Source organism: Diabrotica undecimpunctata, chromosome 5 (genome assembly GCF_040954645.1).
Source record: "Diabrotica undecimpunctata isolate CICGRU chromosome 5, icDiaUnde3, whole genome shotgun sequence".
NCBI lineage: Eukaryota > Metazoa > Arthropoda > Insecta > Coleoptera > Chrysomelidae > Diabrotica > Diabrotica undecimpunctata.
In genome coordinates, this window is record NC_092807.1 from 143,691,130 (window position 1) to 143,710,326 (window position 19,197).

Consider the following 19,197-nt stretch of genomic DNA (forward strand, 5'->3'; position numbering starts at 1 on the left):
TAAGACCTAACTATGAAGATAGATTATCCATGGCTCATCTTACGACATTCGAGTAGCGACGTCTTCGAGGTGATCTAATTATGTCCTTCCGTATTTTAAAACATAATTTTGGGAACCTAAGCACCATATTCACTTTGAATCAAGACGAAAGATTAAGAGGCCATCGATACAAATTAAAAAGGGAACAAACTACTGCAAGGTCCAGGGTGAACTTCTTGCCAAATAGAATCTTTAATATCTGGAACAATTTGGATCAAGACACCATATCGGCAACTAGTGTTAACATCTTTAACAATAAACTTGATAGTGGTTTATTTTATTTATAGGATTTTTTTTCTTGGACAGCATTATTTATTTATTTATTTATTGTCTCACCATTCAACTTTTGTATGATATACTTAATTGTTTATGTTTACTTAACTTTATAATTGGTATTAGTTTTATAAGGATGTTTTTTATTTTTGATTTTTGGGCATAATAGGAGCTCGCTCCTCTGCCCTTATTTGTAATATAATAATAATAATAATAATAATAAATGGCTCTTTGTGCGCGCTGTCATATTCAAATTGACTAGTATAGACCTGTCAAGTAATCCTTAAACAATTAATTATTAAGGCCTAATTGTTAAAAATGGTGTTAAGTACAGAGGAGAAAGTGTTTCTTGTGGAGCATTATTTTCGCTCATACGGAATCGGCCGACATAATAGTGCAAGTCTGCAATACATGTGTGATCAATTCACAGAACGGTTTAATAAACGTTCTTCAAGTAATGCTGTAATTTTGAAGGTTGTTGAAAAGTTTAGAAATACGAGTGATGTATTGTGCCAACGAAAAGGAAACTCAGGGCGTCCCAGGACAGTTAACAACAACGATAACCATGAACGTGTTTTTGAGCAAATCTTGGAAAATCCGAAAGCCAGCCAGACAAGAACAGCGTTGCATCGTGGCTTAAAACGAACTTCTTTGCAAAGAATCCTGAAGGAGCTGGGTGCATTTTCGTATGTGATTCAGGTACATCAACAATTACATCACAGGGATTATAACAGTAAAGTGGAATATTGTGCCAAAATTCTTGCATTACAGTATGTAAATCCTAAATTTTTAAAAAATGTATTGTTTTCAGACGAAGCACATTTTCATTTGTCAGGTCATGTAAGTCCTCGCACAAATCGATTTCTGGGCTTGGCCACACCAGATGAAGTTTAAGAAGATCCTTTACATAGCGCAAAAGTGAGTATCTCATGTGCAGTTTCGGGACACGGAATCATTGGTCCATACTTTATCGATGAAAATGGTAGGCAAGTCACACTTAATCAACACAGATACATACAAGTTTTAACACGCTTTATCCCTGATCTACGTCAATTTTGTCGTGCACGTAATTTGACATTTCGAGACCAATTTTTCCAGCAGGATGGGGCAACTTGCCATACTGCTGTATCAGTCTGCCAATTTTTTGAGGGATATTTTCCAAACAAATTAATTTCACGATTTACTGACTTCCCCTATCCTGCACATTCTCCAGACTTAACATATCCAGACGCATACATTTGGGACATGGCCAAAACTATCGTTTTTAAACGGGTACCACAAACCATCAATGAGTTAAAGGAAGGATGCCTTTAGAGCCTTCTTCGCGAACTTGAGACAACCTTTATTCCATAACATTACGAGAAATCTGGAATATCGGTATGAAGTTCGTCTTGAAAAAGGAGGAGCTCATTTAGAATATATACAGTGTCAATAATATGTATTTTTTAAAACAATAAAATAATTACAAGTTCAATACTGTTTATTTTGGGCTATACTGTATATAGATAGACTAGAGAATGCATTTTACAAGCTTTACGTATTGATTCATTGATGAATTTTATTACTGTTTCTATTTTATACTCGTACGTACCATAAAAATATATATTTAGACTCTCTAGTTCCTGAAAACTTTTTATATCTATATTATTTTGACCTTGTAAATTTTAAATAGGAAATATTTAGTAAAATCACTAAATAACTCTGTGGGAGAACAGTGATACCAAGCCAACCCCGGTGATTAGTAAAATTCTAAACCCAGAAAAAGACTTCACTGTCCCACAGTTCCTTGCGATTTTTACTTCTTCGCTTGAAGACCCTTCGATTTAGTGGACCACCCAGAGTTTCAGTAATTACGACCAACTGATAATGTTAACGAATCACTAGGTACCCTGAGAAACCCTGTATTATTGAATATAAATTTTTATATTCTAATAGGACAACCTGTAAATCCAACAACAAACTATGTCTAGAAATAAAATCCAATAAGTTATGAAAGTCGGTTTAATATAAAATAATATAACAAATTCTTGTGTAGATTAGGTAAAACGACATAACGTATTTCAATCATTAAATACCTACATAAAGAAATAAACATTTATATACCCTAAGGATTGGTACCAACCTATTTATACGATAGGACTGGACAATTCTATCCTATCCTTAAACCCTAAAGGTTTTAGTTAGGTTAATTATAGTTGAATTTTAATGTTAATACTAACTTATTCACTGAATACTATTTTTAAATGCAATATTAGAACTTAGTAAAATCCAATCTGTATAAACGATTTATTGCAAAAATGATTGAATAAAACTACTAAAAAACTGCGGATTGGTGAGAAATTTGTTCAGTCATATTGTATATTTTTTATTTTCTTAAAGGCCTTAGCGCGTTACCGAAACCTAGGTTTTTAAAGAAAAAGAAAGCACAATAGTCTACTTATTGATGTTCTTCGGACTCTTATTAGGTGTCGAATTATTCGTTGGCCTAGATTTCAGCTATGCCCTATGCTGCATTTTATATTGGGTAAAATTTACCTTGCTTTTCCAAAAGTTGTTGTAAAACCATCTACCATTTCACCTTCAGCACTTTAACTTTTTACACAGAATGTACATACTAAGTTCGTTACACTAGAACTAACATTAACGATTATTAGAAGTAATTTTTAACTGCCGGAATTGCGGCATAATCCATTTCATCAACATGACAACATCTCACTTCCCCAGTCTTATCTCGAATGTCTTTTTGTTTTTCATTTCTTGCTATTAAGTAACCTTGGACGAACCCATCCATATTTTTGTATAGGCTGCAAAACTAGTTCTGATATTTGGGCGAGACATGTCCATCTCGCTTTAATTCGTATCATATGCAATAGATAACTATTCTTACACTTTAGAAAAAAGACCCCTTGATATGACCACAGAAATAATTCCTTTATTAACATTTGAACAGCGGCGTGCTTTATTTTCTTTTTATTAATATTATATTTTATTTAAAAATTTTATCGTTACAGAACCGTAACATTTTTCCCCCGGCTTGGGAAATTCCCAAGACCCAATTTCGGAAGAAATTTTTGTTCCCTCGGAACCTCAGGCCGTAACCTTTTCGAAGTTGATGTTACATTTTCCCTTTAAGTCTACTATTTTAGTCATATTTACCAGACTTTCCTTCTCGAAAGCCAGCATCTCCTTTTCTAAAGGTAAAATACATAATTTAGTAATGGGTCTGGTATATATACCAGTAGATGTCCTTACTTCCACATTTCGCACCTTACCGTCCGAACCCGGATGTATTTTTATTACTCTTGCCAATTTCCATTTCATTGGTGGCAAATTATCGTCTTTTAGTAAGACTAGGTCATTTAATTTCAAATTGTCCCGCTCTAAATACCACTTATTACGGGCCTGGAGTTCAGATAAATAGTCTAAACTCCAGCGTTTCCAAAAGGTTTGTTGAATTCGAGTTAACTTTTCGTATACAGACAGTCTGTTTTCATTAACATTTAAAATATCCCTTTCAGGTAAATTCACTAGACTTTCTCCTATTAGAAAATGTCCCGGGGTGAGACTACTTAAGTCATTTGCATCGTTGGAGATGGGTGTCAGAGGGCGAGAGTTCATTACGGCCTCTATTTGGGTTAGCACCGTATAGAATTGTTCGAAAGTTAATTTAGTATCACCTAACATCCTATAAATGTGATATTTGGCCCTTTTTACGCCAGCTTCATGTAAGCCACCCTGATGGGGTGCTTGAGGTGTTAAAAATTTAAATTCTATGAAATTATTTAAACAATAATTCTTTATTTCCGCCTTTACCTCCGACTTCTGGAAAAAAGTTTTTAATTCTTTATATTTGTTTCGACATCCCCAAAAACACGTACCGTTATCTGACAAAATAGATTTCGGCAACCCCCTTCTACTTACAAAACGTTTTAGTGCCATTATATATGCCTCTGTAGACAAATCGGAAACTAATTCCAAATGAACGGCTTTTGTAACCGTGCATACAAAAACTGCCATGTAACATTTAACTAATGAGGCCTTTCGCAATGTAGAAGTTTTAATCTGAAAATAACCCCCATAGTCTACCATTACATTTGTAAAGGCTCGGTTGGGCGTTACCCTATTGGCAGGTAATTCTGCCATCAACTGCTCGGCATTTCTCTGCTTATACCTAAAGCATACGTGACAAGATCTAACAATCTTTTTTATCATTTTTAAACCGTTCATAGGCCAGTACCTAGTACGGAAATTTCCTAACACTGTTTGAGCACCTGCGTGGTGCAAACGAATGTGTTCTCTTTTTAACAATAGATAAACAATTTTATAATTACTGGGTAACAAAATAGGGTGTTTTTGATCGTAATTTAAATGAGTATTACCTAAACGGCCTCCCACTCTTATAAGTTTTAAGTGTGGGTCCACAAAAGGACACAATTTCTGTATAGATTTATTTTTTACAAAATTATTTTTTGTTAACTCCTGAAATTCTAAATTTAAATTTTGTTTTTGAATATTTTTTACAATTAAAATCTCTGCTCGGTCTAATTCCTCGACAGTAATTTTACCCGTCTGGGTTTGCAATTTATTGCGTGAATTTTTTAAATTATTCACAAACCTATTTACAAAGGCTATAGTATACAAGAGTTTAGTAAACGTTGACGTTTTATTAAATAATTCGGAAAATATATCTTTTGTTTCGACATGTCTTACCACTAAGGCTACCTTTTGCTTCTTAAGCTCTGTGTCAGTGTTATAATCAACATTCAATTTAAATTGTGTATAATCAATATTTTTATTTAACAAGAATTCAGGTCCGTTCCACCATAATTTATTATCAATTAATTGAGCAATTTTAATTTTACGCGTAGGAATATCCGCGACGTTCAATTTAGTGGGTATGTGATGCAATATGATATTTTTTGATATGTTTTGGAATTTTTTTACCCTGTTTGCCACAAAATCATTCCAATTTGTTTCTGGGGACTTTACCCAATATATTGCTATCTCTGAATCGCACCATAAGTGTATCTGTTTTACTTCCAAAACGGAGGACAAGGTTTCATATACCTTTTGGGAGAGTTCTGCACTCAGTAACAGAGCAGATAACTCTAATCGTGGTATCGTGGTGACCTTCAACGGAGCAACCCTAGTTTTAGCGGTTAGCAACCGGCTAGTTACAGTATCATCTTGATACACTGCCCGCACATAAATACAACAACAGAAACAAGTGGCGCTTGCGTCACTAAATGAATGTATTTCTATGGATTTTATTACTTTATTTATTTCAAAAAGACACCTAGGAATTTTTAAATTTTCTATAAGAGGCAATTCTTTTAATAATTGCTCCCATTCATGCAATATTTCAGGATCTTTCAAATTTTCATCCCAACCTAATTTAAGGCTCCATAATTTTTGTATTATTAATTTCCCCTGTACTATCACCGGAGCTAATAACCCAAATATATCGTACCATTTAGCTACAGTAGCTAAAATGCATCTCTTTGTGAGGTTTTTCTCTGAATTTTCCAGAGAAAATGTGTACATAAATTCGTCGCGTGGAGCGCACCATTTGGTACCTAAAACTTTATTCACCTGTTCTATATTTTCCTCCGTATGTAAGTGATATTCTTTTATCGGAGTTGTACAAATTTCATTTATGAACTCTTGATCATTCGATCCCCATTTATGAAGGTTAAAACCGGCTTTATTTAATATTTCCTTAAGACCGGTATATATATTTTTTAAATCCTCTTTATGTTGACATCCTGTAAGTATATCGTCAACCCAAGTCTGGTTAAGCAGGCTAATCGAGGCTCCTTTATGTTTATCTTTGTTAATCTCCGCGATTTGATTTAAAACCCTAGTGGACAACCAGGGTGAACAGGTCAGACCGAAAGGAAGCCTATTCATTTGATAGTGTTCAAAATTATCTGTGGAATTTTCTCTCCACAAAAAATTTAATAAATGCAGTTGATTAGGATCGACACGGACTTGTCTAAACATTTTTTCTACATCCGCCATTAAAATATAACTAAATGTACGGAACCTTAATAGTATTTCATACAAATTGGGTTGTACTTGCATTCCTTTGTATAGGACATCATTCAGGGACAAACCAGTATTCGTTTTTGCTGAACAGTCAAAAACGACGCGCACTTTCGTAGAGGAGCTTTCTGTTTTTATTACCGCAAAATGTGGCATATAGTATTTTTGTACATTATGTACATTTTTATACTCCTGCGAATTTTCTACCTTTTCAACATGTCCGCTGTCTATATACTCCTGTATAACTTGTTTATATTCCAGGAACGCTTCTGGAGCAGTTCTAAATTTATTTTCCAATGCACGAAACCTCTTTTCTGCCTGGGATCTTGAACTTCCTAAATCTTTTATTTGATCATTTTCTGGTAGAGTAACTTGATAGGCACCATCCTGTAGTATTATTGTATTTTTCTGAAAGTGCTCCTCCAGTACTTCATCCTGCGTCCGGTCCATCATCACTTCAGGGATGCTCTCCAATTCCCAGAACTTCTTTACATATTTTTCTAATGAAGATTCCGTATTCGAATGGAGTGAAAATGTAGAGTGAACATTATTTACACAAGCTACAAAAGAATTCGCATCCGTCAGTGCATATCGAGGAACCGAACCACACAAGATATGTCCGAATTTGGAATTTTGTAATATCGGTAAATTTTTACCAAGTCTTACAATGCCTTCTAGCAATATATCATAAGCATAATCGGCTCCGAGCAAGATATCGACCCTCCCCGGTATATTAAATTCTATATCTGCCAGGCTACAGTTTTCCGGCAATCGCAACTTATGTTTATTTATACGTAACTGTGGCAAATCGCCAGTGATTTTTGGCAAAATATGACATTTAATATTAAATTTATTTTTATTATTCAAAGTTGTCAAACGTAATTTTAACATTTTATTTGACACCGAAGCCTTTTCCGCGATGCCCCTTATATGCAGCTTAGCATCTATAGGTTTCAAATTCAATTGTTCAGCAAATTGCTCTGTGCAGAAAGAAGTCTGGCTGCCTTGATCGAGCAGGATTCTGGCGACCTTTTCTGACCCTTTACATTATATACGTACGCTTGGATAGTACCAAGCAACACAACTGTTGATTGATTACCAGAAGCATTATTAGAACTAACAGTTGTATTTGCGGACGTACTTGCCTCATTGTCATTGACATCCGTTTTACTGTTTGTTTTATTTTTATAGCCATTATTGGCACTATTTTTATTTTTATTATTAGTAAAATTGTTTTTTGAATCTTTTTTCACGTTTATATTTGAAGAACTCTCCGTTTTAGTTCTGAAATGCATTTGACTATGATGGTCTTTTGCGCAATATTTACATTTTATATCGCTTCTACAACTATCTGTATGTCCTTTTAGACATTTAATACAAAGCTTATGCTCTTTAACATATTGATATTTTTGATCGTTAAGAAGATTATTAAATTTATAGCAATTGGTAATTTTATGGTTATTTAATTTACAATAAGTACATTCCTCGGCTTTGCTATCGTTGGAAATATGGAAACTAGCTCTCCTCTTTATTTCTAAAGACGGTCCTGTCTTTTTGAAATGGTTCAAATTTTCTAAATGTTCACAGTGTACTTTTACACTGTCTAAAAACTCTTCAAAAGTCTGTATTTCTTCGGCATGCGACCCAAATTCGAGTGCCCTTTTTGTACCATAATCCAATCGTTGCTCAACCATATTGATCATAAGAATATCCAATATTTGTTGGGGTGTTAAATTTAAATTTTTTAGTTTGTTCCAACTATTATAAGTGTTGGTATACATTTCCCGTAGGTCATTCGTTAAATTGTTTGAATGCTGTATAGGTTTATTATTTAAAAGGGTTTTAATTATATTTTTTATTAATTGCGCTTTATTTGCATATCGTGAATCTAACACCTCCCATGCTAGCCTTAGGTTTTCACCACTTACGGGTATGTTTTCTAGTAGTTTAAAAGCCTCGCCTTTTACAGACGTTTTTAAATATAGCAGCTTTTGTACTTCCGGTATTGATTCGTTCTCCATGATGAGTGACTTGAATAATTCTTTAAATGGACCATATTCTTCATTTCCATGTGAAAACACAGGTATGTTTATTTTAGGAAGAGTGACATTCACTTTCGCTTCCATCGCCATTGGCTGCAGCGTCGGTTCAGCTTCACTTGGTTGGCTGTTCAACCTCCGCATTGTCCCTTTTATTAATTTTATAGCTTCATAATAAATTTGGTCCACCATTTCATTGTCTTTATCATCTGTGAACCTTTCATCTTCTAGCAACATGAAATATGCTTCATTATATTTTTCATAATACGTCCTCAATTTTCCTAAAATCTCTTCGTAAATATCTAGATCAACCTCTACGATAGAATTTTTTACTTGATTTAGGATTTGACTAATTTTTCCTTTATAAGCTGCACGGGTGGCTTTGTGGTTAGACATTTTATTTTAATATATTAATTTAAATAGGGTATTACCAAATGGTTTTTATTTTTTAAATAAAATGTTTTATATTTGTTTCAAATTATTTTTTAAATTTTGAATATTCTTTCTTTCTAAAGTTTATTTCTAAAGAATTATTGCAAAAACTTTATCTTTCCTACAAAAGAACTTTATTTTGAATTTATCCTTTTAAACTTTATTTATTTTTGAAAATTGATTTCAACGTTTTAGGTATATAGAACGTTTTATAAACTCATGTATAATATGTATTATTTAAATACTGAAAAACTTTTAATTTTGGTTTTTTAAGGACTTGACATCCCTTGGTCTGTTGTAAGCAAACAAAGGGTTTGATGCAGATCAAATCTGCTTTAGAAATTATTAAGTACCTTACATAACCTAATGTTTCTTTTAGACAAGAGAATTCTATAGTTTTTATTAACTAATAGAAACATAAATAAATTTGTTGTACTCTTTTTAGTACTAATATTTTTTTACTGTTTTTCTATTTGGAAAATGATTTCTGTTGCCATATTAGCTCTTTTACCATTTTTCTAGACTGTCTGCTGTTGGTTTCTTCGGTCGTATATTTTTTACTTTCTTTGCTTTTCGTTTTATTAATTTTTATATTAACATTAATGTGCCCAGATTAAAGGAACAACAGATCCGTGGCTCTTTGTGCCCTAAAATTGAGGATCCGCGGTCGAAGAACCATAAAAATGTGGGAGAACAGTGATACCAAGCCAACCCCGGTGATTAGTAAAATTCTAAACCCAGAAAAAGACTTCACTGTCCCACAGTTCCTTGCGATTTTTACTTCTTCGCTTGAAGACCCTTCGATTTAGTGGACCACCCAGAGTTTCAGTAATTACGACCAACTGATAATGTTAACGAATCACTAGGTACCCTGAGAAACCCTGTATTATTGAATATAAATTTTTATATTCTAATAGGACAACCTGTAAATCCAACAACAAACTATGTCTAGAAATAAAATCCAATAAGTTATGAAAGTCGGTTTAATATAAAATAATATAACAAATTCTTGTGTAGATTAGGTAAAACGACATAACGTATTTCAATCATTAAATACCTACATAAAGAAATAAACATTTATATACCCTAAGGATTGGTACCAACCTATTTATACGATAGGACTGGACAATTCTATCCTATCCTTAAACCCTGAAGGTTTTAGTTAGGTTAATTATAGTTGAATTTTAATGTTAATACTAACTTATTCACTGAATACTATTTTTAAATGCAATATTAGAACTTAGTAAAATCCAATCTGTATAAACGATTTATTGCAAAAATGATTGAATAAAACTACTAAAAAACTGCGGATTGGTGAGAAATTTGTTCAGTCATATTGTATATTTTTTATTTTCTTAAAGGCCTTAGCGCGTTACCGAAACCTAGGTTTTTAAAGAAAAAGAAAGCACAATAGTCTACTTATTGATGTTCTTCGGACTCTTATTAGGTGTCGAATTATTCGTTGGCCTAGATTTCAGCTATGCCCTATGCTGCATTTTATATTGGGTAAAATTTACCTTGCTTTTCCAAAAGTTGTTGTAAAACCATCTACCATTTCACCTTCAGCACTTTAACTTTTTACACAGAATGTACATACTAAGTTCGTTACACTAGAACTAACATTAACGATTATTAGAAGTAATTTTTAACTGCCGGAATTGCGGCATAATCCATTTCATCAACATGACAACATCTCACTTCCCCAGTCTTATCTCGAATGTCTTTTTGTTTTTCATTTCTTGCTATTAAGTAACCTTGGACGAACCCATCCATATTTTTGTATAGGCTGCAAAACTAGTTCTGATATTTGGGCGAGACATGTCCATCTCGCTTTAATTCGTATCATATGCAATAGATAACTATTCTTACACTTTAGAAAAAAGACCCCTTGATATGACCACAGAAATAATTCCTTTATTAACATTTGAACAGCGGCGTGCTTTATTTTCTTTTTATTAATATTATATTTTATTTAAAAATTTTATCGTTACAGAACCGTAACAAACTCTATCATTAAGTTAATAGTTTGCCGTTACGGCTCTGCGACGTTTTTTTTTTCTAGAACTTTTTTAAATAAAATTTGATTTAATTTGTTTCTTTAACAAAACATAGACAAAAAAGTTAAAAAAGGCACTGGCCAGCCGACCTTTAAGGTAACAAATAGGACCTGTAGCTGGATAGAACTTCGTCACCACAATGTGGAACCTTAAAGCTATGTAGTAATCAAATAATCTGCAAAACAATATATTCTCACTGCTTAATGTAATAATAAAAAAATTGTTATTTCGTTTTATAATAAATCAATATTTGTGTCTAATTTCTTTTTTTTATATTTTGTCTAATTAATATTTTAAAAATTTAATTATAATAAAAATTTTAATTTATTCTTTTTTATTTCAGATATTTTAATATACTTACCAGATTTATTTCATTTACTTCAAGATGAAAACCTTAGGAAAGTGGTTTTCGTCTTTTTTAAGGCTGAATATTTTATTTATAATTTTAACAATATTTAATTTTACGTCCTCGTCACAGGAACCGCTACCTCAAACTCTTTTTAATAAAGGTAAGCTTTTTTACAATCTTAAATTGCTAAAATTGTGTAAGATAGAAAAGTAGTAAGTAATAGATCACTAGTAAGTTAATATACACTCATGGACAAAAATATCGAATATTTTGGAATTTTCCAATTTTTTTTTCTAGTCACTATTATTTCAAAATAATTTTAGATTACTGATAATACTCATATAGTAGGCTGATGTACTAAACTGGTTTGAAATATTTTGATGTTTATTTTGACGTTCATTCAGTGGTTAGTTTCATTCATACATTTTATCATAAAAATTCTTCTTCAAAAAAAAATCATACTAATTCGGTTATTTTTAGTTTAATTTATTAAGTTTACCTAAATATTGTTTTGATTTAACTAAGTTTAAAACAAGTATCACACCAATTCGGCACTGCGATGAAGTTCAAGTAGCACATATTATAATTTTGTACGAGGAAGGATATGCACAAAAAGGTATCGCACGACGTCTCAGCAGAACTGAATCTATAGTTTCAAATACTCTAAAAAGTTACCGCGAAACAGAAAATTTTGTACAAAGGCCTGGTCAAGGACGCCCAAGGTGCACAACCTCAATTGATGACCGTTTTTTGGTTCTTAATACTACACGAAATCGTTCATTGACATCGATGCACCTCAGAAATGAGCTATTAAATGTTAGACAAGTTAATGTGAGTTCACAAACAGTTAGACGAATATCAAAAGAAGCAAATTTAAAGCCCAGATGCCCCGCCAAAGTTTCACGTCTTCTCCAAAATCACAAAGCTCGTCGTTTGGAATTTGCAAGAACACATATTTAGTGAAATATCGACAACTGGAAAAACGTTCGTTTCACTAGAATCCTATTATGGAAGCCAGATGGTCAAAACTACGTCTACAGAAGAGTTGGAGAACGATTCGCCAGCTGCAGTCTCGGCCAGACCGTTAGTTTTGGAGTTGATGGCATAATTCTTTGGGAAGGCATTAGTTGGGAGGTACGTACTGCACTTGTGGAAGTGATTGGATGGATGACTGGTGATTCTTACTTTTAAAACATCCTGCAAGATCATGTTTTGTCATATTTTGGTTACATTGGATATGAAAGATTCACGTTAATGCACGATAATGCTCGACCACATGCCGTTGTCATAGTGAGTAACTATCTTGATGAGGTCCAAATTCGAAGATTGGATTGGCCACCGTCTAGCCCGGGTTTAAATCCAATAGAGCACATGTGGGATCATCTAAAACGCAGCATACGACAAAGAAATCCCGTTCCAAATACGATAGAGCAGCTTCGGCTTGCTGCACAGGAATGGAATGCAATTTCCCAAGGATATGTCCAAAATGTACTTGCAAGCATGCTGAGAAAGATGCAAGCAGTAATAAGAGCTACAAGGGGGGAATACTCGTTACTGATCATGCACTTTTTTCAGTTTAAATCAGTTTTTGAAGCAATTTAAATTATCATTTAAGTTTAGAGTAAAATAACCTTATTTACCTAATATTAAACATTTATTTTTTTTCACAATTTTCTCCGTATAAAAACTTAAAATTGTTCATTAAACATTGTTAAAATAGACTCTATTTTACAATAAACGACTTGCTTGACCAGAATTTATTTTAAAAAAACAAAAATTTGAAAATTCCAAAATATTCGATATTTTTGTTTATGAGTGTATGAATGAAGACTAGTGATTATGATATTTTTCCAATAATAAAGACCATACATGTATCATCTTCATCTTTGTCCCAATTAACATAATATGATACTAGTCTAATTCGCATTTGGATCGAAATTAGGAAAATAAACAGTCCATTAATTTTGTGAAGTCCGTCGTTAGTCAGCAGATTAGTGCAGCTAAAACTCCATCAAATACAGAAAAACTGATGAAGGATTCAGATTGACCAAGTTTTGTGGAAGAAAGTTACAAAACTGAAGGAACCGGTTTTAAATAAATGCAGCTAGCAATGAAGTTGGCCTAAAAATGAACTTGACAAAAACAAAAACAATGTACAACGAGCTAGTGGATGTCCAAGATGTATTAATAAACAACACTGCACTTGATACTGTAGACAAGTAGGTATACTTGGGAGAATTAATACATAAATATGGCTCCTTACTTCCAGAAATCAACAGAAGAATGAAACTAGCTTGGACATCTTTTAGTAGAAATGTAGTTATATTCAAATCGAAGATGCCAATCCACCTGAAGAAAAAAGCATTCGACCAGTGTATACTACCAATTATGACATACGGCTGCGAAACTTGAACACTAAAGAAAGAGATAATATCGAAACTTAAAGTCACTCAAAGGTCAATGGATCAGACAGAAAACCAAGGTTACTGATGTAATCCATAGAGATAAATCCTTAAAATGGCAGTGGGCTGGATATTTAGCGAGAAGAATTGACAATAGGTGGTCCACTAGAATTACACTGTGGTATCCAAGAGGCGTCAAGAGACCATGACGACGTCCAAATTTAAGATGGGACTATGACATAAGGAAACAAGCTGGTACAACATGCCACAGAAAAGCGAATTTTAGACAATCGTGGATATGAAGAATGAATAAAGGGAGGCTGCACGATAATTGGTAGAATATGCTGAGAATTCTTCTCTGACCAGTGGGTCTATCAAGGAGCGATTTTTCTAGCTGGGTCATTTTGTTCCATCCGCATTACATACCCTATCCACCTCAGACGTCCTATCTTAATATGTTTTACGATATCTGGTTCCTGGTATATTCTCTAAAGTTCGAAGTTGTATCGTCTTCTCCATACTCCATTGTCATTCACTGCTCCATAAATTCGCCTTAGTACTTTTCTTTCGAAACATCCTAACATGTTTTCATTACTTTTTGTTAGAGTCCAGGTCTCTGAACCATATATTAGGACTGGGCGTATTATTGTTTTTTAGTTTTATTTTTGTATTTCTCGATATAATTGTAGATTTAAGGAGGAGATTGAGCCCAAAATAGCATCTGTTGGCCGTGCAAATTCTGCGGTTTATCTCTGCGGTAGTATTATTTTCAGTGTTAAGGAGCGCTCCCAGGTATACAAATTCGTTCACTGCTTCGATGACGTCGTTTTCTATAACAAGTGGTCGTAGTATTTTGCGTGCTTATTTTCATATATTACCCTTTATTGGTGTTTATTATTAAACCCATTTTTGTAGCTGATTTTTTTAATGCTATCTACGCCTCTCGTACAGCGTTTTCTTTTCTCCCAACAGTATTGATATCATCAGCATAGGCCAGGATTTAGACTGATTTATTATATATTGAACCAATAGTTGTGATTTGTGATATACGTTTTACTTTTTCCGGAGCCAGATTGAACAGTATACAGGAGAGAGGGTCTCCCTGACGCAGCCCGTTATCTGCTTTAAAAGGTTCAGACAGTTCCCCCTGAATTCATACTCTACATTCAACTTTTTCAAGAGTTAGTTTTGTTAAATTTACCAACTGATTTGGTATTCCTAGCTCTTTCATTGTTTTGAACATTTCTCTTCCATTCACAGAGTCGTAGGCTGCTTTGTACTCTATAAATATGTCATGAGTATCAATATATATATATATATATATATATATATATATATATATATATATATATATATATATATATATATATATATATATATATATATATATATATATTGATTTATAGTAGCAGCAATCGGTCTGTAGGAAATAAAACTCTATTTGTTCTGTCTCAATATTTCGTCACGATTTTGTGACTTCTTCAGGAGAAAACTGTAAATTTATTAGAATAATTAATTAGCTGCTGGTTTGATGTTGACCATTTCTTCATTAACTTTACAGTGTGGATTCCATAGGTGTTACGAATATTCTGATAAAATCCCATCGTTTTTTATTTTTCAAATTATTTTTCGACCGTACTGTTTTAAATATTGATTTATAGTATCAGCAAAATCGTGACGAAATATTGAGACAGAACAAATAGAGTTTTATTTCCTACAGACCGATTGCTGATACTATAAATCAATATATATATATATATATATATATATATATATATATATATATATATATTTATATATATATATTTATATATATATATATATATATATATATATATATATATATATATATATATATATATATTAAACTTTTTTCAGAGATTTGTCAAGAACAAACTAAGAAAAATTCATTTTCTTGGGAAGACTATTTAGTATTAGGAATCGTATTAGTTATTTCATGCGGTGTTGGTGTGTTTTATGGATGTTTTAATAAAAACAAAAATAGCAAGGATTTTTTATTGGGAGGAAGTTCAATGGGAACTTTTCCAATGGCAATGTCATTAGCAGCAAGGTAAGTCACTAGTTGTAGTAGAATAATAAGAATTTCATTAATTTATTTAAATAATTATTTCATTAAAGACTTGGTACTTAATTTTGGAATTAACTGGGACTGACTTAAGAATTAGGTTAGGTCCTTGGTTCTTAAAATTCATGAATATATTATCGATGGGGGCAAATGTTTCTATTTTAACAACCAAATCAATTTTTACAAGTTTTTAACCAGGGTGTTCAACGTTTATCAGTCTTACAATCTAGTTCACCAATTTTAATTACTTTACTTTAATTTATTAAAAAAATTATTTTACAGACAATATTGTTAAAAAACGATTACATATATAATATTTGTATGTTTCAGTTTTATTACTGCAATTGAGTTACTAGGAAATCCAGCGGAGATGTATACCCATGGTGCGCAGTTCTGGATGATCTGTATTTGCTTCCTTATTTTGGTTCCGCTGACGTCTAAGTTTTACCTACCAGTATTTTTAGAATTAAGACTTACTAGTTCATATGAATACCTAGCATTGAGATTCACAAAAAACATTAGATATTTGGCAAGTGGGTTGTACATTCTGCAGATGGTGTTGTATACTAGTGTCGCGGTTTACGCTCCAGCTTTAGCGTTAACTAAAGGTAAGACTAATGTCAATATTTACTTACTTACGACAAAAGAAAGCAGGTTCACGACAGTTTTAAAAATCTAAAAGCTGTATCTAGTTTTATTTGTAAATCGTTTATATCAATTGGTGAGTTTCTTTTCGAACAATTTATAATATTTTTGTGTTTCCACTATTTGCCTGAAATGATTCCTACTCTTCAGTTATATTTTCTTCCAACTATTTATGATTGGTATTTAATTTGCGATACTTAGGGAACTTTCTGCCAGAAGAGGATTAATTACAAAATACTTCGATCCAGAGCCGGCCATAAGAGTCCCAAAAAGCACAGTCCGCGACCATAAAAACGCCTAGATCCGAACACAAGTTAACTCTCAGGGGGAAGTGTACTTGGTCAAACATTACAAAATGTATTTTGGGCGGACAGCATAGAATCACTATAGGCTTTCTTATTGAGTATGTACCAGTTAAGGGACACCTGCATACAATGGGAGACTGAATGCAGCCTCTGTACCAGTAAACCTGAAACAGGCAACAATATCTTACACGACTGCGAAGCACTTTTTTTTGACGGCAAACACCTTTTGCAGACCGAGTGACCGAGAAATGTGACAAAGACCGAGTCTCTAGTTATTATTGTTCCTGAAAGCCGTTTTTACGTCTACATACAACTTCAGAACTAGTATATTGCACTAAAATTTTGTTGGATGTTTGCTTTAACGGCCAGGCCTTGTCAGCTTTCGAGAGACGGTTTTGCCACAGCCAAGTGTGATGTGTATGATGGTATGACAGTGATAGACGCTACCATTTCGATGTTACCTTAGTTCCGTCACTCGTTTAAACGTCCTCAGCCTACCCTGAAATTTGTGGCGAGAACAAGATTCGGTTGTGTGTGAGTGTTTTTTGTATATGAATGTGTGTGTGTGCTGATTTGACAAAGAGGAAAACTGTGTTCTCTAGTGACCATTATTCCTGCAAACCTAAAATTCGTGTTATTGATCGCTTGAGTTAACGGCCAGGCCTCGTCTGAGTTCGATAAACAGTCTCAATATTTGCCAGTTGAGGTGAGAAAATAGTTGCGGCTATTTTCTCGGGCACTTCTTCTTCTTCATGTACCATGTCCTTTCAGAACGTTGGTTACTATCATAGCTATCTTAATTTTATTCACTGCCACCCTAAATAGCATGCTTGTATCAACATCATACCAATCTCGCAAGTTCTTCAACCATGAGGTTCTTCTTCGTCCTGGACTGCGTTCGCCTGCTATTTTTCCTTGCATGATATTTTGTAGCAACCTATATTTGAAACCTCTCAATACATATCCGAAATACTACAGCTTTCTCTGCTTGATGCTTTTTATGATCTCAGTAGTCTTGCTGAGACGTTCTAGTATTGTGGAGTTTCCAATTTTCTCCACCCAGGAAACTTTTAAAATTCTTATATAGCTCTACATTTCAAAAGTGTCAAGGCGATTTACATCGATTTTATTCACAGTCCAGGACTCTACACTATAAAGTAAGACCGAGAACAAGTAGCAGCGAAGTAGGCGGATCCTCAATGCCAATTTTAGGTCTTTGTTACATAACACCTTGGACATCCTTCTAAAAGCCACTTTAGCCTTCTTGGGGACGGACAGGTATTATTGAGTAGTGAGATTGAGAAACCGCAAAAAACCAATCTCCCCTTGTCCAGGATAAGGAAAAGGATTGGATTATAGATAGGTTCGGTAAGCTAGCGGAGTAGCTTTAAGGATGTCAACGTATTCGCTCGGGAGTTCGTCAATGCAAGCCTGCATTAGAATGGACGGAATGTGAAGTTTTTTGTGTAATAGCTTCCGGGTTCGTACGTGACCTAGATACGAGCAGGAACTTTTTACTGAGGAACTGAGTGTAAAGTTTCTATTGAGAGTTTTAATTATCTCGATAATTGTGGCAAAATTTGAGATATAGATTTCACGAGATGAGAATCTCCAGGGTTTTCTATTTACACTACGCAGAATCCTGCGTTCAGCAGCGAATAGTTTATTCCTCTGATAGTCTTTCAGAAGGCAATATAAGTTAGACTTACACTCTATAGGCCGAATGAAGGTTTTATAAGTGTGAACGAGAGTTTTTGTGTGTGTCGTTCAATTCTTCCTATAAGTGGTTTGAGTAGGCGGGCTCGATTTCTGACCTTATCTAAAGTTGCTTTTAGATCTGGTTCCCAGTTGAGTGTTCTAGAAAAAAGGACACCCAAATAGGAAGCTGTCGGGTGGATATCGAGCCTTTGTCTCATCAGATTTAGGGGCAATTGGTCGTCATCGACCAGAAATTTAAAACTGGAACTAAGAGTTAGGTTGGCGAGGTGCTATGTTTTTTCGACTTTATTTTATGGAATGGAATCTTGGACCTTTAATGCAACATCAATGAAAAAACTGGAATCATTTGAGCTGTGTGTGTACAGAAGAATTCTGAAAATATCATGGACAGAACACGTCACAAACAAAGAGGTTCTGGGAAGGATGAACAAAGAAATGGAAATTTTAAATTCAATAAAAACAAGAAAATTAGAATATCTCGGACATATTACACGTGGAGAGAAATACACCTTGCTCCAACTGATTATGCAGGGAAAGATCCAAGGAAAGAGAAGCATAGGGAGACGTAGAATGTCATGGCTGCGCAACCTGAGAGATTGGTACGGATGTACATCAAATGAACTTTTCAGAGCAGCCGTCTTAAAAGTCCGAATAGCTATGATGATTGCCGACCTCCGCCGCGGAGATGGCACTTGAAGAAGAAGGTCGTCATCGCGGGCGATGACTCTTAAAATGATTTTGGGCTGTGAAACACAATAGCTTGCGTTTTTGCAGCATTGAGTGTGACTCTCCACTTATTGCACCAT

The 19,197-nt window shown here is 33.8% G+C and overlaps 1 protein-coding gene across 3 annotated transcripts in view; it reads left to right on the forward strand.

Annotated features, from left to right (window-relative positions):
• Nucleotides 1-19,197, forward strand: part of LOC140441917 (sodium-coupled monocarboxylate transporter 2-like) — an 81,020-nt gene that overhangs the window by 38,674 nt on the left and 23,149 nt on the right. For all 3 annotated transcript variants that reach the window (XM_072532916.1, XM_072532915.1, XM_072532918.1), the window contains exons 2-4: nucleotides 11,229-11,394; nucleotides 15,515-15,707; nucleotides 16,053-16,330. In XM_072532916.1, the coding sequence (XP_072389017.1) occupies nucleotides 11,271-11,394; nucleotides 15,515-15,707; nucleotides 16,053-16,330 (595 nt within the window). In that variant the 5' untranslated portion in view covers nucleotides 11,229-11,270. The remainder of the gene's footprint in view (nucleotides 1-11,228; nucleotides 11,395-15,514; nucleotides 15,708-16,052; nucleotides 16,331-19,197) is intronic.